Here is a 26189-nt window from a genome sequence, read left to right on the forward strand (position 1 = left end):
CTGTCCAAGGATGTCAGAGACAAAATTGTAGACCTGCACAAGGCTGGAATGGGCTACAAAACCATTAGCAAGAAGCTGGGAGAGAAGGTGACAACTGTTGGTGCGATTGTTCAAAATGGAAGGAGCACAAAATGACCATCAATCGACCTCGCCTGGGGCTCCACGCAAGATCTCACCTCGTGGGGTGTCAATGGTTCTGAGAAAGGTGAAAAGAATCCTAGAACTACACGGGAGGAGTTAGTTAATGACCTCAAATTAGCAGGGACCACAGTCACCAAGAAAACCATTGGAAACACATTACACCGCAATGGATTAAAATCCTGCAGGGCTGCAAGGTCCCCTGCTCAAGAAGGCACATGTGCAGGCCCGTCTGAAGTTTGCCAATGAACACCTGAATGATTCAGAGAGTGACTGGGAGAAGGTGCTGTGGTCTGATGAGACCAAAATAGAGCTCTTTGGCATTAACTCAACTCGCTGTGTTTGGAGGAAGAAAAATGCTGCCTATGACCCCAAAACACCGTCCCCACCGTCAAGCATGGGGGTGGAAACATTTTGCTTTGGGGGTGTTTTTCTGCTAAGGGCACAGGACAACTTAATCGCATTAACGGAAAATGGACGGAGCCATGTATCGTGAAATCCTGAGCGACAATCTCCTTCCCTCTGCCAGGAAACTGAAAATGGGTCGTGGATGGGTGTTCCAGCACGACAATGACCCAAAACATACAGCAAAGGCAACAAAGGAGTGGCTCAAGAAGAAGCACATTAAGGTCATGGAGTGGCCTAGTCAGTCTCGGACCTTAATCCAATAGAAAACCTATGGAGGGAGCTCAAGCTCAGAGTAGCACAGAGACAGCCTCGAAACCTTAGGGATTTAGAGATGATCTGCAAAGAGGAGTGGACCAACATTCCTCCTAAAATGTGCAAACTTGGTCATCAATTACAAGAAAGCGTTTGACCTCTGTGCTTGCAAACAAGGGTTTTCCACTAAGTATTAAGTCTTTTTGTTAGAGGGTTCAAAACTTATTTCCCTCAATGAAATGCAAATCAATTTCTATCTTTTATTTAAAGTTATTTTTCGATTTTCCTTTTGATGTGCAATCTGCCACTGTTGAAATAAACCTACCATTGAAATGATACTGTTCTGAGACTTTTCATTTCTTTGTCATTGGACAAACTTACAAAATCAGTGAGGGGTCAAATAATTATTTCCTCCACTGTATATATATATATATATATATATATATATATATATATATATATATATATATATATATATATATATATATATATATATATGACAGCAACATTCATAACAATGACAAAACAATTACATTGAGAATCATGTTACGTTATTTTTAAAATGTTTCCTTTTCTTTTTCATAACTTCTTTAACACACTACTTCTCCGCTGTGAAGCGCGGGTATTTTGCTAGTTTATTTATATAAGGTCATTGGACAGACGGAGTCGGGAGGAGGTGGACAAAGCTTGCTGGAAGAGGAGTGGAGGCAAACATAGAAAGAAACAGAGATGAAGGAAAGTAATAAGAAGAGAACTTTATTTGTGTAGAGGTGATGTATGCTTAAATTATGCTGCACAAGTGGGAAACAGTGAAGGCGTTTCCCATACGGAAAAAAACAGAAAAATAAAAATGTGTGCGCTGAACTTGTGTCCCGTGTCTGTTTCAGAGTTTGGGAGGCAGGAGTGCCCTCTAGTGGCATATATACAATACTGCATATACACATATACACACACACTATATAATATATAAATAAATAAAATGTGTGCATGTAACTGCGACTCTTACCAGGGAAAGCATTTTCAGAAGATGAGATGACATATATTACATATATACAAATATACACAGTACTGTGTCTCAGTGCTATACAGTGCCATCAGAAAGTATTCAGACCCCTTCACTCCTTTCTAATTAAAGCCTTAAGTAAAATTCATTTACATTTATTTTTTCCCTCATGAAACAACACTCAATACCCCTGAATGACAAAGCAAAAACAATATTTTAGGAATTTTTGGAAACTATAGGGAAATAGGAGAATCTAGACTTTATGGTAGAGTGGCCAGATAATATATGAAAAAACACTTAAGTTTTGCAAATCAGCACCTAAAGGAGCCTCAGACTATGAGAAATGAGATTCGAAATATCACATCTGGAGGAAACCAGGCACCGTTCATTACCAGTGCAATACTATTCCAGCGGTGAAGCATGGTAGTATCAGCACTATGCTGTGGGTCAGTTTTTTAGTTGCAGAGACTGGAAGACTAGCCAAGGTTGACAGAAAGCTGAATGGAGCAAAATACAGAGATATTCCTAATGAAAAACTTGCTCCAGAGCACTCTGGACCTCAGACTGGGACGAAGGTTCACCTTCCAAAAGTGCAATACTTCAAAGTACAAAGCAAAAACAACACAATTAGGGTCAACTCTGGGAATGTCCTTAATTTGCCTTCCCAGAGCCCAGACTTCGATCCAATCGAACATCCCTGGAGAGACCAGAAAATAGCAGTCCACTAATGGTCTCCATCCAACATGACAGAGCTTAAGATAATCTGCATAGAAGAAAGGCAGAAAATACCCGAATGCATGTGTGCAAAGTAATCAACTTACGTGGACTCCAGGCAATATTCGCTGTCAAAGGTGCTTTAACGAAGTATTGAGTAAAGGGTCTGAATATTTGTGTCAATGTCAATTTTTTTAATAAATATGCAAAAATTTCTAACACTTCGCTTTTGCTTTATCATTCTGGCATGCCGAGTGTTGTTTACTGAGGGAAAAAAATATTTTAAAAGATTTTAGGAAAAGGCTGTAACATAAAATGTGTAAAAAGTGAAGCATTCTGAATACTTTCTGGTTTTGCTGTAAACAGCATTTGTTGAAGCAATACCGTCTCATCTTATCTTTATCAGTATTAAATCTAATTGTGAACCTAGGGACTGACACAGTGAAATAAATTGATGACATTTCCTTATTGCAAACATAGGCAGTACAGAGTGTAGAGTGGCAAGGAAAAAGTCTTAACAGATCATTAACCTGCTACTAGCTTTCATTATTTTTGTATGATTTTTGTTTATCATATAAAGTGCAGTCCAAGCATACTGTGTATTCAATGTTGCTTATATGAATTATGAATAAACCTATTTAAATAAGTTTTAAAATAAACTGTAAAGCTAAAGCATTTTTTCATACAAAATCAGCATTTTTCAGAGTCCTTTATTTCTGTCTTAAATAAAGAGTACAAGGGTTTAGACTAATTAAGAAATAAAACAAATGCCAGCAAAATTATAATGCAAACTGATAAGGGAAAATACAGTGCAGTGTTCCATTCATAAGAAACCACTGACAGCAAAGTGGAGAAACAGCACGACTAGAAAAAATTCAAAAGCTATTCAGTCTGTAAATTGTCAACAGATATTTCATAAAAGGCATTAAAAAAAGACTATTGACTAAATAGACTACAAAGGGTATTACTATTATTAGTTAAATTAAGCAATATTTTTTTTTACCTAGAAGAATATTTCTTGGCTTTATATAAAACACTGCACTTTAGCAAAGTATATTAACAAGAATCGGTTTTCAGAAATTTCATTTCACCTTAGAAATCTTATTACTAAAATGTAAATTAATTCTGCTAGAGGTCTGTAGCTAAACAAGATGTCATGGAGCTAGCTTTGAAATATGCTAGGGAGTGGCATAATAAAATGTAAAGTCATACATGTTATGTATGTGGATTTTCCTATGTGCAGTCTTCTCTTGAGGTGAAACACTATCCAAAGCAAATGCCCATTATAAACACTTTCTATAGCAAACCTCTTTTATTCTGGTTAAGGATAACAGATAAAACATTTATAGCTGGAAAAACCAACTGTAACAAAGTCTGCTTGTTTTCATGGAAGACGTTTTCAAATGAGAAATATGAATAAAATCAAGTGGGTTGTGCTTCTAACATATAATGTCAGTGTGTCTTTGGGGTCACAGGGCAGGACTGAAAAGAAAGATTACACAGGTGTGCCCTCTAAAGTCTACTTAAGCCTCTAATGCATGAAAGGAATCTAAATTGATATGTCTACTCAATTTCACTAATTTAATCAAAACAATTCAATTCAAAATAAATACACTTGTAACTCAGAGCTTCTATATTTAGTTAGTGCATTTCTAAGGAAGCTACATCTAAAGACCAAGAAACATTCCAACAAAATCCAACAAAAGGTCCAACATTCAGGGCAAAGGCACGATTTCCAAGTCACTGAATATACCTCAAAGAACAATGAAGTCTTTCATTTAAAATATGAGAAGTTATGGTATAAGCATAAATCTACCTAGAACTGGCTATTTTCCAAAACTGAGTGCATGGTCAAGAAGAGGGACTGGTAACAGACACCACCAAGAGGCTTCTGGGAAGTATTTACAGTCTTCTTTGACAAAGATAGTAGAAGCTGCAGGAGACAGCAATGGCACGCACACTTCAAAAACATGAGACAGTGGAAAGAAGAAAGTCTGTTGTGGAAAAAAAAACTCTCACACACCAGCTGAACTCTGTCCAAAAGCAGATTGGAGACTCTACAATTTAGAGGACGTCTATAGTCTGAAGAGATTCCTTTTTGTTTACTCACTACACAACAGACCTCCAGTATAGTACCAGTGCTTGCCATCTACAGAAATTTTCAGATTAATAATATGGTCAAGTCGGAGTAAGGAAAGCTTGTGGAGGAAATCATCTTGTGGTGCAGAGAACCACCTGCAACTCAGCATCAGCAAGACAAAGAGTTGGTGGTAGACAACCAGTATACCAAGGAGCCTCAGAGACTATTTACCATACAGAGGAAGGTAAAGGAAGGGGTACATAGCGACAAATACCTGGGAGTTCATGTAAACAGCAAACTGGACTGGTCTAACAACACAGTCGTGTTGTACAAGGAGGGCTAGAGCAGACTATACTTCCTGAGGAGACTCAGGACTTTTGGTATATGCCCCAAGCTGCTATGAATGTTTTACAAGCCAGCAGTAACAACTGCATTATCCTATACTAACGTCTCCTTGAATAAAAGGGACACAATGTTGGAACAAACATATCAAGAAAGCCTGCCCCATCACTGGGCTAACCCTTGACACACTGGAAGCTGTTGTGGAAAAGAGAATGGTGGCAAAATTAGATACCATCATCAAAAATCCCCTCCATCAGTTACTCTCTTGGAGCACTTTTAGCCACGGGCTCATTCCACCACAGTGTGCTAAGAAGCACCTCTGGGGGTCTTTTCTGCCCACTGCTATCTGGTGTGGTGGATTGCCGGCATTTCACTCCGGCCCTCAACCCCAGGCCGCCAGGAGGAGCTCTCCCGACAGCATAATCATGCCCCGAGTTCCAGTAGGGCATCATGGACTATGTAGTGTTTGTACACAGCCCTGCTGGATACCTTGGGGGCCACCAGGCGTCGCTGTAGGGGGGCTCGTAGGCTCTTATATACCCTATAACCCGGGAGTGCGTCACGGTCACGTGACAGGAAGAAACGACATGCTCCCGGGTTGAAGAAAGGACTATTTACCCTGACCGGAAGGAATAAGGACTTTTGGACTGTTGGGCAGGAACACCTCGGGTCAGGGAATATAAAGGACTGTGGGAGCTCCCAGGCGATGAGCTGAGTTGGGAGGCAGGGTGGCTAAGCGTCTGGGAGTGGAGGATTGTTATTAATTATTGTATTGTGTATTGAGAATTGTGGAGAGGAGCGTGCTTTGTGCACTTTATTATTATAATAAATATCATCATTGGACTTTTACCTGGTGTCTGACGTATAGTCTGAGGGTACAAGGGTGCGAGGAGCACCTTATTCTATTACACTGGCAATTCAATGCTTCCTCCTGTCACACCAAACTAAATGCTTATACTCTTTAAGTTAGTTGCCTTTGCAATTTCTGCACAATATAAATTTATTTATTTAGCTATATATTGCTGATAGTATCATTTTTTTATTTTTGATTTTTATGCTTCTGTTGTTGTATGCATTTAAATTTCTCCTTGAGATTAATAAAGTTTATTTAATCTAATCAAAAGTGAAACTTATTAGATCTTTGTGCTAAGTGCTACGTTTAGTGTAATCCTGTCTCAGTAGATCAAACTACAGTGATGCATGATGGTGTGAACACAATGCTTTGGGGATGCTCTATCTGTGATGCATTATATAATAAAAAATGGATGCTGCTAAAACAGAAACATACTGTTCTCAACTCCATTCATCCATCCATTATCCAACCCGCTATATCCTAACTGCAGGGACAAGGGGCTCTGCTGGAGCCAAGGCAGGAAACAAATCCCGGGCAGGGTGCACACACACACACGCACACACACTAGGGACAATGCACCTAACCTGCATGTCTTTGTACTGTGGGAGGAAACCCACGTAGACACAGGGAGAACATGCAGACTCCACGCAGGGGTCTCTTAACTCCTAACTGCGAGGCAGCAGCGCTACCACTGCGCCACCGTGCCGCCCTGTTCTCAACTCCTTATTCTATATTTGGAATTATTATATTTCCCCTTCCTTCCCTAAATATTTGGAATATTTTGCTGAAAAAAGGCTTTATTAGACATGTTTCATTTGGTAATGTACTATTTATGCATAAAAATGCATCATTTTTAAATACTAAGTGGTAGATAAACTACCCTGATCTATGTTGTAAACACATTTAAACACCAAATTTCCATCATAATTTGCCCTTGCTGGTTCACCTGTTCACTAGCATATGTTTACACCCCATGCATATAATGACGATGCAAGCTCTCCATGAAGTCCATTAATGGATGCATCACAGTGTGAGAAATTTTAAAACAAAATTAATCAAATTAATTGTGTTTGTGTATTAAACAAGTTGGTGTTGGAGAGAATGACAAAAGTTAATCATTTGCTAAGTTTATATGAAATTCTCTAAGAGTTCTAAGAACAGAGATGTTAAAGTGACTCAGGTATAAGTTAATCTTCAAAAACATTAGAATTATTCTTAACACAAACCAATAATGATTGCTATATATAGTAAGAAAACACAATTCAACAGACCAAATGATTTCTAAAGGACACCATGCTTAGAAGTTTTTTAACTTGACTCTGCACTTGTTGTTTTTTTTTTTACATCAGTTTTATATCCAGAAGACATGTGCTACAGAACAGCTGATGTCTACTGATGCCTCTTGTAGAAAAGTTCAATTTCTCCTTGAGATGCTCTCAGATTGTTTTGCATTAAATTACTGACAGATGAGGTAGACACCAATATAAAAACAAATAGTATCTTTCTAACAGTCATACATGTATTTGCAGCAAGGCAAATTACACATTGATTTTAAACTAACTAAACATATATATAGTCTGTTTAATGTCATGATTCTGAACTGCAGATCAGTTTCAGGTACAAATCTTGCTTAAGCATAAGTAAAAATGTCTTAATGTAAATATATTTTCAAATTACCAGTTTAATTGACTTAAGGAAAATATTTGAGATCACAATTACAAAGAAAAGAGATGTTACTGGTTTATAAATACATTAGTAAGGTGAAACATCACTATTTCAAAACTCTAACTTATATTTAAAAAGGTATTATTTAAAGCAGAAAATGTAATAACTAAAAGATCAATAACTTAACTAAATATTTCTTATAGCCTGAAGACTGTGCTTATCAAAATGCTTGCATGTCTAAGTACAGATATAGCAGAGAACGAGAAAGAAAAACCATCAAGCATTCTTGTGATTGCAAACTAATTATTGCAAGTAAGGTAGTTTCAACATTTTTATTTTTCACATGAAAATTAATCAGTGGCTCAATAATATGGAGGTGCTCAAAGTCATGCAGCTTTTCTCTACCTCATGACTGTAACCTAAAAAATTCTGTACTGCACTATCACTGCCTAAGATCCTGCAAAGAACATATAAAGACATTCAGAGCCGACGGCTGTAAAAACAACTGACATAGACATACTGCTGACTAACTCCATATCTGGTCCAAATGGTACCAGTCTACTGTGTCAGTATGTCATGTGGTAAAATAGTATGTGCTTTCAAAGTGAACATCTACAGTATGTGAAAACACAACCTAATTTAAATAAAGCAAATCACTATTAAGTTACTTACAATTTCTTGTTATGCACAAATACTGTGACAAAGAAGAGAAATAATCATTCAGGTTGGGTACAACACATTAGTCATGCTACTTTGCACATCAATATCCATCCATCCATCCATTTTCTTACCCGCTGAATCCGAATACAGGGTCACGGGGGTCTGCTGGAGCCAATCCCAGCCAACACAGGGCACAAGGCAGGAACCAATCCTGGGCAGGGTGCCAACCCACCGCAGGACGCACATCAATATCTATACACTAATTTGTAAAGCACAACAGAAGGTGTTAAATCAAATGCAAACTTTTTGGACTATGTTCAGTTATGTTTCTGTTACTACATTTTTTCTTCTGTTGCTTTAGTTTTGCATAATTACTTCTATAACTCTGTTGGACTATGTACTGTATTGTATATTAAGCCATAAGGCTAATCAAACTTTTGCTGAAAGAAAATTGATCAGTGGTGAGCCCATTCCATTAATGACAAGTTAGTGTTCCAGTGTAGTGAAGACCTACTCATCATTTGAACAACAGCATTAAACGTTGCAAGTTATGATACTCACCAAAGTAGAGAGAGAGAAAGAGAGAGACAGAGAGAGGTGGGGGTAGAAAGGAGAATAAGTCATGAAAGGAGGTGGTTAGAGCTCAGTACTTGGATGTAGACAGGTTGCTGAGCAGCCACTCTGTTAAGATAGAGTGGAAAATTTTGCTCTTAAATTGGCTCTTTCTGGCCACACTGATTTGTTCTTTTCACTGTTATTACTTTGTATTTGCATTACTCTGCTGGATTATCTGTCCCTGTGTGTAGTTACTAAAACAAAAACCTTATTTTGATATTCTGAATTATCTGCCATTGTTCTGAACTGTGATGATGCTATGAGCACACCCTGTTTTCCATAACATACTCCTTATTTTATAATACAGAATAATTTATTCACAGTTTAAGGAATCTGTTACTACCAATAAGTAAATAACTATTCTGTGTTCCTTCCCCCACAAATATGTCCGGCCTTCTGGTGGTGGCATGGACCATTTAACTGATTTGGCATCAGTGGTTCTGAAACATGACATGTGAGGTAAATTATGTGTAGGAGGCAGAAATCTTGACAGCACAGCAGTTGCCACTGGGGTATGATGAGAAAGACATGCCACTTACAAAGTACAATATAAAGGCCTATTTTTTAGCTCCTCCCACTAGTACTCTTGATTTCTTAACTCAGATTATGAAACAGATCAATATCAATTATTTCAAATAATTTATCAAGCTTGACAACTAATAGTACTATAAAAATAATGAACATATGAATTACAAAAACAATAAATTTAATATATAATGAAATTCTATTAAGATATTCTGCATGTTATTACTAATGTCTTCATTTTATTCACATATGCAACAATATACAAAGTAAGAAAGTACTACACTATAATCTACACATGGGTATTTATTTCCAACTATAATTCTTAATACTGTATTCTAAGGTTTTTGCCATATTAGAAACTGATTTTCTTTTTTAGTTTATTACTATACAAAGTGCACATACATTCTATATCACTGGAATTGTAGCCAACACCGAGTGTGTTATTATATTATGCTCTAAACACATATTCACAAAAAAGATTGCTTTACTGAATTGAATTTAAACATAATGTTTTTACATTCAGAAAAAGACTAGTTTAAGTTATGATTCTATATTAACATGAACAGCCAATCGTTTACTGTATGCATCATGTACATCTGCAATGCAGAGCTATAAAAATTAATTTTTTCTTTAGCTCAAACAGTTTCTAACTAGGTCAAAACTGCCTGCAACTTTCAAGATTGTATTTTTTTTTTAAATAAATAAAATAGCTAATCAACAGTTAGAGGCTTAGATGGGTTAAACCCCTGTGAACTATGCAATTGGCACATATAAGTACTAAACCAAAACGCATTACTTAAATGACCTTGACAAAACAGTCACAGATGCTTTACACAGAGCCTTACCAAGGGCAAAGTCTGTCTTGCCAAAGCACATTCTTGGAAATAAAAAATTACAGTGGCACACATTCATTAAATAGGACAAACACATGAATATTTCACTATACACAGAAACATATTATACTCACATCAAAAAGGAAAAATGGTTAAATGTTTGCAAAAAAAGGGGCAGCATCTTATTCATAATTACAGAAATCCCATGGCCAAATAATATGGTTCTCTCTTTTAATTCTAATACAGACACAGGGGACAGAATCAAGGGTACCAAGAAATCAAATTTTTACATTAATATAAAAATGGCATATGCACATTTTACCTGGACTGAACATGTTCAAAACACAGCAATGACCCTTTACAATAGAAGATATTCTACTGAGAAAATGTGTAGCTGTGGTTGCCATTGGTGATCAGGGTTCCCATGAACTAAGGAAGCAAAAATGACATCATCTAATTTTAGTTTGCCAAAGGGAAAATGTTCATTTCCAAGTAGATTTCTAAATGCAGGTTGTAACAACTTCAATAAAATGAATGCACACACCTTGAAATTGCTTTTTTGGGGACATAAAGCCGTTTTATTATCCACCAAAATTTCAAAGATACAACATAGGGCCATGCATAGTTTAAGAAAAGGAAAAAGAACTACTGCAGTCTTTATAAACTAAAAAGGTAAGACAGCCAAGATTTATTACGAAATATAGTGGAAAAAGAAGGAAATTATGAATGTCTAAAGTTAAAACAACTTAACAGATTTAATATATTATCTTCTATTGGTAAATACATTATAAACACATGCTTGTGTAAAAAGGCAGAGATATTGTTTATTGGGCAAAAAGGTTATTTGATAAATATTCATTGCTCTCTGGTTATGCCTTTTGCTGTAAACAGCATTTAGGCAGATTCTCTTCACACAAGAGTGCAAGGTTAATTTCTTCTTCTTCTTTTGCCGCCCCACTTTGCTTGAAAACTGCTTACATAACAGGCTATGTCATTATTTTGGTGTACACTAGTTGTTTAAGCCCTGCATTTTCTCATGTATCCCAAATTTGATCTATTCAATTTTTCTCTACTGTTTTTCCTTGCCCTCTTCAGTTTGTGTTTTCTATAGATCAACATTGGCATATATGACGATGTTCTTATTTATCATCCTGAATTATTCTGCAAAACAGCATTACATTATTCCATTGTTAGCCATCTCATTTTCTTTAAAAACACACGTCTCACAGAATAGCTGATGTCTACTTGAAAGATTCATTGTCATGGTCAACTGCAGAAGAACTCCTCTTTGAAACTTACTACTTCTGACAAACAACAGATTTATTTAGCAGCACTAATTGTTAATACACATGATATAGAACTGAAGAACTCTCCGGTGACCAAATAACTGCTAAGATTTTTTTAATATGTAATCAATTTAAGAAACGTACTATGACTGCACACCTCACTATTAGCTTAGCATGATGGGATGACATAGGATTTCACATTTCTGTTTCCATCTAAAAACAACACTGTAGCTTTGTTTACATTAAAGCACGGTAATTTACACAGTTTGCTAACATTCTCTACAAGATCACAGAAGGATTAAATTTTACATATATTTTGTATTGTGCTGGTTATTCTGAAATTCACATATGGACAAAAGCCATTTTTTCTTTTTGTGTTTGCTTTATTATGTTTAACCAATGCAAATATTGCACCAAAAACTTTGCTGTGAAAGTCATGGAGCAAACATTATGCTATTACTGTGCCTCAGAATACTTTAATTGTGACTAAGGCTAACATTAAGAATTTCTACTGTTACCAAAATTTCTACCTTCATCTGAGCCACAGAACACATTAATTGAGACTAATTCTAATATTAGGAATTTATACTGGTACAAAAAATTTCATTTAAACCTGTCAGCAGTGGATTTTACGTGCCTCCTCCACTTTAGGTACTACTAGTATGTTTAAAAATATATACGGATTTACAGTTTTATTTATGAGACTGGTAGTTTCCTCGAGATAGACAGTCATGCTACTGTTACTTTAAAACAGCTGTACCATGCCGGATACAATACAAATACATGAGACAGAATGGATGAACGTACACTACTTAGACAAAGGTTTGAAACAAAGAATTTCTATGTCAGATACAAACCAAAAGGTATCTTTGCAAAATTATTACTTTCTGTGCTTCCATACAAAGTACCAAAATGAAGACATACTGTATATGATGAAAATGACTGGGACTCTTATGAGTTCTGACCCTGGACTTTACTTACAGCCAAACAATGAATGCAGCTACTGTACAAGTAGGAAAAAGCCTTTCAATTAACTATACAGCTGTTTGTGGGATTAATGAAAAGTGAAATCTGCCTCCAAGTATAAAATAAATTATATTTATTTTGCGTAGAAAAAATATCTATGTTGTATTCTATATAATTTCAAAATAGTTTGCCTAGCCAAATTATGACTTGTATGAACTTAACAAATAAGCTGCCAGGTTTAATTGTAGGGAATATGAAGTACACTACAGGGAGTGCAGAATTATTAGGCAAGTTGTATTTTTGAGGATTAATTTTAATATGGAACAAACACAGTGCTATCAGTCAATCCAAAATGTTAATAAACCTGAATGTTTCACAACGGAAATGTGAGTGTGAACATCATCAGGGGAATACATATGTGCGCACAATTATTAGGCAACTATTAGTGTGCAGATTTATTATGCAACTAAAGGAAAAATGAAAATTTTCCCATCTCACTTGTTTATTTTCATCTGTTATAGTGAGAATAATAAACAAACACCTCAAAATTTACAAATAAACATCTCTGACATTTCAAAAAAAATAAATCAATCAATCAATGACCAATATAGCCACCCTTCTTTCCAATAACAGTCATAAGCCTTTCCATTCATGGAGTCTGTCAGTTTCCGGATCTGTTGACGATCAGCTTTTTGTGGAGCAGTGACTACAGCCTCCCAGACACTCTTCAGAGAGGTGTATTGTTTTTCTCCCCCGTAAATCTAGCGTTTAAGAAGTGCCCACAAGTTCTCGATAGGGTTTAGGTCAGATGAGGAAGAGGGGCCATGTCATTATTCCTTCATCTTTAAGGCCTTTACTGGCTGGCCACGCAGTGGAGAACTTCGATGCAAGTGATGGAGCATTGGCCTGCATAAAAATCATGGTCTTTTTCCTGTATCACTGTTTGAAGAAAGTGTCCTTGAAAAACTGGCAGTAGGTTTGGGAGTTGATTTTGAGTTCATCTTCAATGCAAAAAGGTCCAACTAGCTCATCTTTAAAAATACTAGGTCATACCAGTACCCCACCTCCACGTTGGAGTGGAGCTCTGTGCCCATTACTGATCCACAGGTCCATCCATCTGGTCCATCAAGAGTCACTCTCATCTCATCGGTCCATAAAACCTTTGAAAAAAATCTGTCTTCAGATATTTCTTGGCCCAGTTTTGACGTTTCAACTTATGTTTCTTGTTCAGTGGTGGTTGGGTTTCAGCCCTCCTTACCTTGGCCATGTCTTTGAGCACTGAACACCTTGTACGTCTGGGCACTCCAGGTAGGTTGCAGCTCTGGAATATGAAAGTACTGGAGGATAATGCGTTCCTGGTAGCTTCACGTTTGATTCTTCTCAAATCTTTGGCAGCTAATTTGCGTCTTTTGTTCTCAACACGTTTCTTGCGACCCTGTTGACTATTTGCAACAAAATGTTTTGATGGTTCTGTGATCACACACCAATATCTTAGCAATTCCAAAAGTGCTGCATCCCTCTGACTTTTTACAATTTTTGACTTTTCAGAGTCAGTTAAATCTCTTTTTTGGCCCATTTTGCCCGAGGAAAACTAGCTGCCTAATAATTCTGCACACCTTGATATAGGGTGTTGATCTCCTTAGGCCACACCCTCCCTCATTACACAAATACACATCACCTGACGTGCTTAAATCCAATAAGCATTCAAGTTAATACAGCTTGGAGTTGGAATATACGCATTAAAAATGATGATATGGTCAAAATACTCACTTGCCTAATAATTGTGCACACAGTGTATACTCAGCTGTTACTTGTACATGAACATCTGATAAACTGTCCTGCAGCTGTTGCATAACATCTTGTAGTATAACACAGTTTGGACATGGTTCAAAGAATTAAAAGTGTTATGCTGGGTTATGAATGTGAAATAGGTGAGGAAAAGATTTTGAAAGAGAAAACCTCTTTTCATTAGCAAGTAAGGTTGGATTTCAAATGGTTCAAGTGTGGAAAAATATTCCTTATTTTATTGATGCTCTCCCTTTATCTCTTTTAACAAATATTGGGTACATTTGTGGAAGAAGGTATTTAGAGAGACAAGTGTGTTGTTAGTAGACCATCACTGTCTTTTTTTCTGAAATTAGACAGATAAAACAAGGAACCAATATAGGCATTTCTTAAATAAAAATGTGCATAGTTTTATCTTTGGTGTGACTCAAGTGTAAGTAATTTATACTGCAAATAAAAGGGAGGTGCTTGTTATGTCTTTGGATTTCAAACCAAAAATTTGAATGTTGGTTGGTCAGTTAACTAAACAAAGTAAGGCAATAATTGGCTTGGTGATGAGGCATACAGTAGTATGTACTTGAAAATACCAGCTTTCACATCATACTCTTACATAAGGTGTGGTGCTTAACAGATAAAATTTTAAAATATTTACAATAATAATTACACAAACAAAAAGGAAATAAAGCAATCATTAAAATTTTTTTATATGCCCCAAGGTCTACTATAAAGATGAAGGACAGGTAAGTGTGAAGAGTTATTAAATACCTGTTTGTGGCATGTATGTCACTTACAGACTGTAATAATGAACAATTTTTCATTAACAAAAGAAAGCTTCAGGTTACATAATGAACAGATTTGTCTTTGGAAAGGCTTAACTACTGTAAAGAGAAGGCACTGGCAACTTGAGTAACACTATTCATTACTAAAATGACTAAAAGATTAAAATGGATTGGCACTGTTACAAATTAATTGTGAATATTTTTTCGTTTCAGAAAGAGATACATTTAAACATAATAGTTTCTTTTTAGGAGCGTTGCTGCCTCGCAGTTAGGAGACCCGGGTTCGCTTCCTGGGTCCTCCCTGCGTGGAGTTTGCATGTTCTCCCTGTGTCCGCATGGGTTTCCTCCCACAGTCCAAAGACATGCAGGTTAGGTGCATTGGCGATTCTAAATTGTCCCTAGTGTGTGCTTGGTGTGTGTGTGTGTGTGTGTGTGTGTGTGTGTGTGTGTGTGTGTGTGTGCCCTGCGGTGGGCTGGCACCCTGCCCGGGGTTTGTTTCCTGCCTTGCATCCTGTGTTGGCTGGGATTGGCTCCAGCAGACCCCCCGTGACCCTGTAGTTAGGATATAGTGGGTTGGATAATGGATGGATGGATAGTTTCTTTTTACTCAGTAATTCTACATATAAAATTACATTCATATTACTGCAAAGAAGATAAAGAATTTCCATGAAGAAAATAAACCTCCTTATCTTTTCTTTGTTAAGATAATGTCATTACTAAGTATGATAAAATAGTATTTTACCATTTACATTATAGAATTACTAAAAGATGTTTCAGTCCATGGCATTACACAACTTTCTTAACTTAAAACTGAAACACTATGATTGAATACTTTAACATTAAATCCTGTTCCTACTACAGCACTATCTGTAGCCTTGTGCAGAGGACCAATGGGGAGTGCATATCTCTGTAGGCGATGCTGTATACCTCCTGTGGTAATAAGCCAATGCATTTAAATGTGTATAGCATATTATTACAGAAAGCTGCATTACTTTAAGTTTTGATTTTAAGTGACTTTTGAAATGTCCATCATGCAATAAAACCACTAAAAGCAAAAATGACTGTAACTATTCCAACACATTCCAGTCAGGACCCGTCCCTGGAAGGGGTATAATTCAAACCTAGTAACACATGCACTCCTGCTCAATCATACCAGACCACTTTAGAGTTTTCATTCAGCCTAACTCACACACCGTGGTCCTAAAATAAGTATAAAAATATGAAACATACAGAAAGCTATAAGTATAATGTGACTTGATCAATAGGGATTCCAGCAAATAAAAATTACATGAAGGAACAAATAAGGATTTTAAATAAAACACACTTGAATACTGACGCTCCTGGCCTTCACAGCAGTGAATGGCATATTTTTTTTTACAAATTAAAGCTTATGGTTTTCTAACATTTTGTGGTACCATGGCTTGACAAAAACATGGCATGACACATTTATCTTTTCCTTCTCTTTCTGGCAGTTACTGTATCTTTTAAAGATGTACAGTTTTCATAATTTTACAATTTTTACATTAACAAAAATACATTATTAACTGTTTTTCTTTTCTTTTTTTAAATACTTGGTCCGAGTATAAAATGACAATAGTGACTCATTATCATCTACTGCAAAAAACAGATTCCAAAGAGAAAAAGGCTATACAGAGCAATGGAAGGGACCATGTAGTATTATGGCCAGTTCAGAATCTTAGTTTCAGTGAAATGCTGTGGCATGATATTAAGCAACTTATTCATGCAAGACGGCCTAGAAATATAAATGAATGTGTTTTAAGAATCTCCTAAATTAATGCCTAAACACAGTTACAGGAAACTTTTTGCTAAGGTTATTGTTGTTAGAGGAGATTTCACCATTTGCTAAATACAGCAGGGAAAATACGTATTGAATGTGTCAACGTTTTTCTAAGTAAATATATTTCTAATGGGGATATTGACAAGAAATTGTCACCAGATGTTGGTAACAACCCAAGTAATCCACACATGTAAAGAAATCAAAACAAGTAAGTCCATAAAAGCCAAAAAAACAGCTGAAATCTGTCAGTATTTAGATAGCAATCCTGCCCCCTATCAGTGCAAGTTAATATCAGCTGGTTTAGTTCTAATTGATGGCTTATAAAAAGGTTTCTCATTATAAGGTGTCACACAAGAAGCGTCTCATGATAGGTAAAAGCAAAGAGCTCTCTTAAGACCTTCACAACCTTGTTGTTGCAAAACATACTAATGGCACAGGTTATAGACATATTTCTAAACTTCTGAATGTTCCAGTGAGCACCGTTGGGGCCATAATCTGGAAGTGGAAAAAACATAATTTCACAATAAACCAGCCACGACCAGCTGCACCTTGCAAGATTTTTGACAAAGGTCTCAAAAGAATAATCAGAAGAGTTGTCCAAGAGCCAAGGACCACTCATGGAGAGTTTCAGAAAGACCTGGAATTAGTGGCACACGCACCACTCAAGACTCCACTGCTGAAGAAAAAGCATATTGAAACTTGTTTGAAGTTTGCTGCACAACATTTGGACAAGCCAATGAAATACTGGGAGAATATAGTCTGGTCAGATGAGACCAAAATTGAACTCTTTGGATGTCATTGCAAACACCATGTTTGGAGGATAAATGACACTGCAGATCACTCCAAAAACACCATACAAACAGTGAAGTTTGGAGGTGGGAACATCATGGTATGGAGCTGTTTACCAGCATATGGTACTGGCAGACTTCATATAATTGAAGGAAGGATGAATGGAGAAATGTACTGGGTACATTTTTGATAAGAATCTGCTGCTATCTATTAGGATGCTGAAGATGAAACAAGGGTGGATATTTCAGCAAGATCATGATCCCAAACACAGAGAATGGCCCATTAATCATCGACTTGAATTCAACTGACAATCTATGGAAAGAACTGAAGATCACAGAAGAGGCCCCTGGGACCTTCAAGATTTGAAGACTGTGTGAAAGAATGGGCCAAAAATCACACCTGAGCAATGCATGCGACTAGTTTCTCCATACAGGAGGCATCTTGAAGCTGTCATTATAAACAAAAGATTTTCTACCAAGTATTAAATACATTTCAGTAAGCGTGCTCAATACTTTGTCATTCTACTTTATTACACATAATTTATGGACATGTTTGTTTTGATTTCTTTGTATGTGTGGATTACTTGGGTTGTTACCGACAACTGTTGAAAATTTCATTTCAATAACCCCATTAGAAATATATTTATTGAAAAAATGTTCATGCAATCCATATTATTTTCCCCGCAGTATAAGGGATTATGTACTTTTTCAATCATTGACATTAAATATTCAAAACATATACACAATAAACATATGACAATTACAGTTTTCTGTGTTACTTTTTTAATTAGGCTATCATTAGCTATTATTGTAACTTAAATAAGGACAATGTCAAAAGTTAGGAATCACTCATGCAGAAAATATATATTTTTAAATGCTTCACAAACTTTCTATAAAGATAAGTGGAATAACTTTGCTGGTCTGGTTAGACTGAAATTATAAACGGTCTCTACAAGGACTGTTCTGATTACTAATTAAAATTACTAATCAAAATTATTAACATTACTCGTTTTATTTAAGCTTGACCCAGGCTTGGTTTCTGACTAAGTGTAAAGAATAGCTTCTCCTCATGCCTCCATAGCATTTTCCTTTCTTTTAGATAACCTAGTTTTTCTCCTTCAACCCAAATATGTACAAGGCAGATTGATTAGCTAGCCAAAATTGTCTTTGTATGAGTGTGTATTATCCATAATTATTTTATGAGTATTGAAAAATCAACATTTGGCTAAAGCAAACAAGAAGAAAATCTCTACTCATCTAATAATGCTTGTTAGCAATCATAATTGGAGTATACTTACTTGGAAAGATTAGGTTAAAAAAATAGAGTTCTCTTTATTTTCTGTATCTTTTTTTACAGTAAGCAGGAGCATCACATTTCAGCTATATATAAACTGTAGCACACAAGGGAGAAAAAACCCACTGCGACCCCCAGGGTCAACTTTTTGGGTTCCAATGTAGCCAATCTTGTCTGTATGGTCCTACAGAGCAACTATGGCAATGGTATTTGTCTTAAATTTCACTTGTGCTGTGTTCCAGTTAAACGTGTGCCCAGTTGACTTGTGTGTGTGTATAATATAAACAATGACTGGTGTCTCGGCCAATTTCCATTGTTAACAGCGGTGGCAGTTACTCAAAGACGGCTTGGTGGTTCCTTTGCTCAGTATTCTTACCTTATAACGTCAGCTGCTGTGCGCTGATACTCTCTTAGTTGTGAGCTGACTCTCTGTTAAACAGTAAACCAACAGCAAAGAAACACAGCTGTCCTTCAAAACCTCCTCCTAAACAGTACTTCAATGGGAAGCAATCACACTCTTAACCTGGCCATTTACCGTATCAGCTGTAGCTTTGCTTTCGTACGGCGTAACATGTACATTTATGTAACATTTCCAATCAAAGATCAATTGAACACTAATTTTGATGCACCTAGTTTGCAATATATACAGTTAGGTCCATAAATATTTGGACACAGACAACTTTTTTCTAATTTTGGTTCTGTACATTACCACAATGAATTTTAAATGAAACAACTCAGATGCAGTTGAAGTGCAGACTTTCAGCTTTAATTCATTGGGTTGAACAAAAAGATTGCATAAAAATGTGAGGGAACTAAAGTATTTTTTTAACACAATCTCTTTATTTCAGGGGCTCAAAAGTAATTGGACAAATTAAATAACTGGAAATAAAATGTTCAATTCTAATACTTGGTTGAAAACCCTTTGCTGGCAATGAGAGCCTGAAGTCTTGAACTCATGGACATCACCAGATGCTGGGTTTCCTCCTTTTTAATGTTCTGCCAGGCCTTTACTGCAGCGGCTTTCAGTTGCTGTTTGTTTATGGGCCTTTCTGTCTGAAGTTTAGTCTTCAACAAGTGAAATGCATGCTCAATTGGGTTAAGATCAGGTGAGTGACTTGACCATTCAAGATTTTTCCACTTCTTTGCTTTAATAAACTCCTGGGTTGCTTTGGCTATATGTTTTAGGTCATTGTCCATCTGTATCATGAAACGCCACCCAATCAATTTGACTACATTTAGCTGGATTCGAGCAGACGTATGTCTCTGAACACCTCAGAATTCATTCGGCTGCTTCTGTCCCGTGTCACACCATCAATAAACACTAGTGTCCCAGTGCCACTGGCAGCCATGCACACCCAAGCCATCACACTGCCTCTACTGTGTTTTACAGATAATGTGGTATGCTTTGGATAATGAGCTGTTCCACGCCTTCTCCATACTTTTTTCTTGCCATCATTCTGGTAGAGGTTGATCTTGGTTTCATCTGTCCAAAGAATGTTTTTCCAGAACTGTGCTGGCTTTTTTAGATGTTCTTTAGCAAAGTCTTTCTATTCTTGAGGCTTATGAGTGGCTTGCACCTTGCAGTGCACCCTCTGTATTTACTTTCATGCAGTCTTCTCTTTATGGTAGACTTGGATATCGATACGCCTACCCCCTGGAGAGTGTTGTTCACTTGGTTGGTTGTTGTGAAGGGGTTTCTCTTCACCATGGAAATGATTCTGCGATCATCCACCACTGTTGTCTTCGGTGAACATCCAGGTCTTTTTGCGTTGCTGAGTTTACCAGTGCTTGCTTTCTTTCTCAGGATGTACCAAACTGTAGATTTTGCCACTTGTAATATTGTAGCAATTTCTCAGATGGGTCTTTTCTGTTTTTGCAGCTTAAGGAAGGCTTCTTTCACCTGCATGGAGAGCTCCTTTGACCGCATACTGTCTGTTCACAGTAAAATCTTCCACATGCAAGCACCACACCTCAAATCAACTCCAGGCCTTTTATCTGCTTAATTGATAATGACATAACGACGGACTTGCCCACACCTGCCCATGAAATAGCCATTGAGTCAATTGTCCAATTACTTTTGAGCTCCTGAAATGAAGGAATCGTGTTAAAAAAATGTTTTAGTTGCCTCACATTTTTATGCAATCGTTTTGTTCACCCAACTGAATTAAAGCTGAAAGTCTGCACTTCAACTGCATCTGAGTTGTTTCATTTAAAATTCATTGTGGTAATGTACAGACCCAAGTTAGAAAAAAGTTGTCTCTGACCAAATATTTATGGACCTAACTGTATGTTTGTGTTCATTCACTTAAATAAATGGACTGCGATGAAGAATAAAAACTTGAAAGGTTCTTCAGCTCACCTGGAATGTCCGGAGTGTTCGCATTGAGGAAGGCAGAGTTGCATTGCTTGTAGACAAAATGTGAATCAACTCATGACAGGTCTCTATAGGCAAGGTTAAAGGCTGCACGCCTATGTCTTTTTCCCAAGCTTCAATAACACTTCAAGAAATACAAAATTTATTTACTAACTACTAAAAATAAAATGACACTAATGTTATAAAAATAGAAAAGTTTAAATGAAGCAGACAGAAAGGCATTCTGTAAGTAGATACTTGGTTGTACTATAGTACTTTCAGTGATTACTGAATTAACTGAGTGCCACATACCATAAGTTTACTTGAAACACTGATTTGAGTGAGGCATTTAACTTGATTTTACAGAATATTATGTTGTTATGGCAAGTGTACACACAAAGAAACTTGCATTGCAATAAAATGAAACTGCATTAACAGACTAACAGTCATTTTAGTAAACGAATAATACCTGAGCAGTTTTTCAAAATGTTCTCAGCTTATTTGTAAAATTTTTAATCTGCAACAATATTAGCAATGTATGAAAGAAGAATAGAAGACATCTTCAGAAACTGTTAAAAAAATTGTACTGTGCTATTTAAATAATATTTAAAGGTGTTATAGACAAGAGATGTGACTCTGCAAATGATTATTACCAATAGAAAGTATTTATTGTATTTTGATTGTAAGACTTTAATGATCTATAACTACACTTAATGATATGTGACTTAAGTAGTACTTGTGCAATGCAGCTAAACTACCGTGGGATTTTAATTTTTATTCAAGTTAGTAACATAACTAAAAACATCTGTATGTATTGCTGGATAAATTCATGACATATTATGTTTTCAACTGCAAATCTTAAGGAACTCATTAATTCTCCCTGCCCAATATCATTATTAGACTTGCAGAAACTAATTCCCTTCAACAATGTCATGCGTATATGCACTTGGTAAGAGGCCATTATAAAAATACGTACATATAGTACATACACTTCAACCACTAACTTTGTATAATTATGCTGTAAACAAAGAAGAATAAGCATTAATTATTAATTTTTCAGCCATGAACCCAAATGAACCCTTATTAAAATGCAGACATGAATGAATGAATGAATGAATTTAAAGTAGAATAAAAGAAAAGGGATAAAAGATGTGTATATGATACTGTTAATGAATTTATGCTGTACCAATAAAATTTGATATAAAACTTACTTGTGATGTGTAGATGTTAGGCAATGAAGGTATAGAATTTTAATCACATTTCTTGCTTTGTGTGAATGGTGCTTTGTGATGGAATCATTTGTAAATAAATCTGATTCAGTAGTAACAGTTGCTGTCTTTGAAGATGAAACAAGAAGTGTATCAGTATTTAGAAGCCACAACTGCAAAAAGAAAAAAAAAATATACGCCATCATTGAGAAATACAAACCTGTTTGCAAATGACATGTTATTGGAAAAGAAAAGAAAATTTACCAATAGCATGCATAATATTTAGAGTTACGGCGGAGTCTAACACATGCCTTAATTTCTTCTGTAAAAATGACATTAACAAAAAAAATTAGAGGTTCAAATTATCTATGACAGATAACACTAAAACAGTTTTAAGCTGCTACACAATTTGGCCAATTTTATATAATTTTTATTTCAAACTCCCCAAACACATAAAGTTACCAACCTGTAAACATGTGTAAAGTTTTGTGCTAGATCCTATCCTGGCAAGGAAGCCATAATGGAAGGAGGCATAACCCAACCAGGATTAGACTGAATCAATACCCTATGCAAAGGGAAAAATTAGTGAATAGTATGGCAAGGTGGTGCTTCAACAGCAATTCTTCTCCCAGTACTATAGATGGCAGTGCTCTGCTGGCGTGGACCCACTATGGACACCTGCAGGAATTCATGAGAATCTTAGTTTTCAGGAACAACCCTCTCAGGGTCCTTGGATGCCAACAGAGTGCACTGTAGCGAGAAGTGTTTCAGGAGGCTTCCGTCTGACCCAGAACTGCTTTCATTGGGCTATGCCCCAATACTGGAAATACTCCCAGGTCTAACATAAAAGGAAGCTGTCCAGCCTCCTTCAGAGGTGTCAGCATCAGGATGCAGAAGACAAAGCTCTCCTAAAGGAGGAAAAGGAGGGATCTGAACTAGAAGACTGTGGATTGGTCTGTAAAAAGGAATTTTTGTGAAATAAAACTGTTTATTTTGCACCTGGGACTGTTTGGTGTGTTGTATCTCTGGTTTTGGAGATCAGTGGTGCCCTTTGTCTTTTATGTAGGATACAAGTACTTTTTCTAAAATGTAGGACTGTGCCAGTTTAAGGCATATCATATATTAAGAGTGAAGAGGAAATTTGTAATTAACAAAACTGCAATTAAATATGGCTTAGGTTGGTTTGTTTGAGGTATTAAAACAAGCAGTAGATTAAAGTGTGCCCCACATGTGGACTGTGAATAGGGAAGGATAATGGTCATATCTGTAACAGATACCTGGCTGTAGGTGTGCCTAAAACAGCACATCAGATGACCTACACAGGATAAGGAACAAAGCAGGAAGATGGAAGCTTTACTGCCATTTAATGCGCATACTTTGGTGGGTAAACAATGCACATCAAATACAATGCTTCACTTCTAAAACAAAGTAGACAATATTGGTGGGGTTTACAACATTCTTGAAATCAAATGCCACAACATTACTGAAATTGTCTATAAATTACAACCTCAGAGGCACAGAGTCTTTTTTTCAAAACTACAACTAATTTTCCTTTTAAGAAATCTAACAATTTACTGCTCCTGTTACCTATATAATTATAAGGAAAAAAAATAACAAAAGTAACTATGTTCTGTGTTTACTTTTAAACTTAAGCAATTCTTTCTCATTTGATTCACTCGTACCTTCAATTGGGTTTTGAAAAAAAGAAAAAAAGAAAAAAACACATACTGTACCTTCAATAATTATTTCTTATTACACAAGACTGAATTCATTCAGAGCTTTACCATTGCCACAGATAAAAACATTAATCTCCTGCTAACATTAGTTAAAAAATAAATACATTTTATTTTTACTTTGCTATGTAAGTGCAAATTGATCTTTATACAATATTTTTTATATATTATTTAATTAGTTATATGTGTCTGCCTACAGTTGAACAAACACATACTAAAATAGTTTAAAGTCTTCAGTATTTTCTTACCAAGAGTGATATTTTTCCATCATGACCCTGAATTGAAAAGCGGAAAGTGCTATAAACAGAGGAGATTTCCAGTAGACGGCAAGCTACAGCATTCTCAACAAAATGATATCTGCAACCAGAAATAAAGCTCATAAATGCATAGATATATTTTATAAATAACAAGATATAACATATCCATATGAATCCATCAGTCTTCTATAACTATTTAACAAAAAAAAAAAAAAACTATAAATAAAAGTATGAATACATTATACATAAACATTATTTACTCACTTACTCCCTCTAGCTAGGCAAGCGAGATATTCAATGGCTGACCTTTTTAGTTATCCAAAACCACGGATTACAACCCTTAGCAAATGCAATGTGGCTCCTATTTTCTGAAACTATCTTTCAAAGTTTGTTCATGAGTCTCCATCTATGTCAACACTAAGATCTGGGCTGAAGACTCCCTGGCTATTTAATCTGTCCCTTTATCTTATGTACCATGGGCCCTCCTATTGAATGCAATTGTACCCCACTGAATAATACAACATTGGTCTGAAGACCATGTAAGCTCTATTCACAATTCTACAATTTTTCTTTTGCTATTAACTTGTAAAAGTTACTTGCAAAGTAAAATAAAATGTAAATGTTGTTGCTAATTTAATAATAAGTAAAAAATGTATCTGTGTACCCAATATATATTACTTCCTAGTGTGTTAAGCTCTGAATGAATTCAGACTGTCGTACATGTTGGTTGTGCTGGATGTGTACACCCACTCCTGACACTTGCTGTGTGAAACAGATTTATACTTCTAAGTATGTCCGGGTATCTATCAGTGGTCCATTTCTTGTAACTGCCACATTTGTGAGTGTGTTTTTTTAATAGTTAAATATACTTTTGCTTGCCTTTTAAAGTGTATTAATAGTCATTATTGTGCTGCATTAAATAAAAATTGATTGACACACTCACTGAATATATGTGATTTTTATGATAATCCTAGTGAAAAGCATCTATGAAATCTTAAATGTCTCAAAGTTGATTGAACATTTAATGATGTTAGATAAAGGTCACTCGTATTCATTCAAATGTGGACTAAGAGATTAACTATATAATGAAATATTAAAATTAATGATAGAATAATTTTGCAAAAACAGTGCCAAACGTATTTCAGTTGAAAGATCATAGAAATTATGCTGTGCTTGCACAAAAAAAGCAATAATTACCTGTTTTCCATGTCAAAGTGGTTGGTTAGGTTTGTGGGAGATTTTACTATCAGTTCAGTTATATAGAGCTTTACGGTATCTAGAAGAAAATTATAATAATTATTATGGTCAGAACATCCTATAAAGCACAATTTAACAACTCATCAAAAATGTACTGCTTAATGCTACATCAGCTTATAAGTTCAAAAAGTAGCCTAAAACGTATAAAACATAACTGTTCTTTAGAAAGCCTAATTAAAATGTATGCAAGTATACGAACTATAAAAGATTTCTACATATTGTCACAGTTCAGTTGTATTCCTTGGAGGACACATGCTGGGAAACCAAGGAGAGGGAGAATGAGAACACAAGATGCCTCACAGCCTGCTCTGCTCTCAGTTTCAGGAGGAGATCAAAAGTAGACAAGCAAAAATAAGCCCCCAAAGGGAACCCTAGTAGACAAAGGACAACGCCTTCCTGATACACGGCCATTTGAGAGTATGATAGTCCTTCAGATCAGACAGACAGAGGGGTATGAAATGGAAGTTTAGCTCAACTCATTTTATATGCAACAGTAGTGCTTTACCAGAGTGACTTCTCTAGGCATGCCTGTAGAAAAAAAAACAATTCACACTGACATTATAGCAAGGATGGTCAAAGATTTTAATAAATTAGAAA

At 36.0% G+C, this 26189-nt stretch overlaps 1 protein-coding gene across 2 annotated transcripts in view; it reads right to left on the minus strand.

The window, feature by feature from the left end:
* ube3d (ubiquitin protein ligase E3D) overlaps positions 1 to 26189 on the minus strand; it is a 73738-nt gene that overhangs the window by 5703 nt on the left and 41846 nt on the right. The window contains exons 6-10 of one of the 2 annotated variants that reach the window (XR_005632963.1): positions 25533 to 25611; positions 24327 to 24435; positions 22349 to 22518; positions 21144 to 21282; positions 10411 to 10517 (exon numbers count right to left, since the gene is read on the minus strand). Coding sequence is in view for 1 of the 2 variants with exons in the window: in XM_039747839.1 (XP_039603773.1) it covers positions 21144 to 21282; positions 22349 to 22518; positions 24327 to 24435; positions 25533 to 25611 (497 nt within the window). In the remaining variant the exon portion in view is untranslated. The remainder of the gene's footprint in view (positions 1 to 10410; positions 10518 to 21143; positions 21283 to 22348; positions 22519 to 24326; positions 24436 to 25532; positions 25612 to 26189) is intronic. The other variant, XM_039747839.1, reaches the window with a different exon arrangement.

Source organism: Polypterus senegalus, chromosome 3 (assembly GCF_016835505.1).
Source record: "Polypterus senegalus isolate Bchr_013 chromosome 3, ASM1683550v1, whole genome shotgun sequence".
In the NCBI taxonomy this organism is placed as follows: domain Eukaryota; kingdom Metazoa; phylum Chordata; class Cladistia; order Polypteriformes; family Polypteridae; genus Polypterus; species Polypterus senegalus.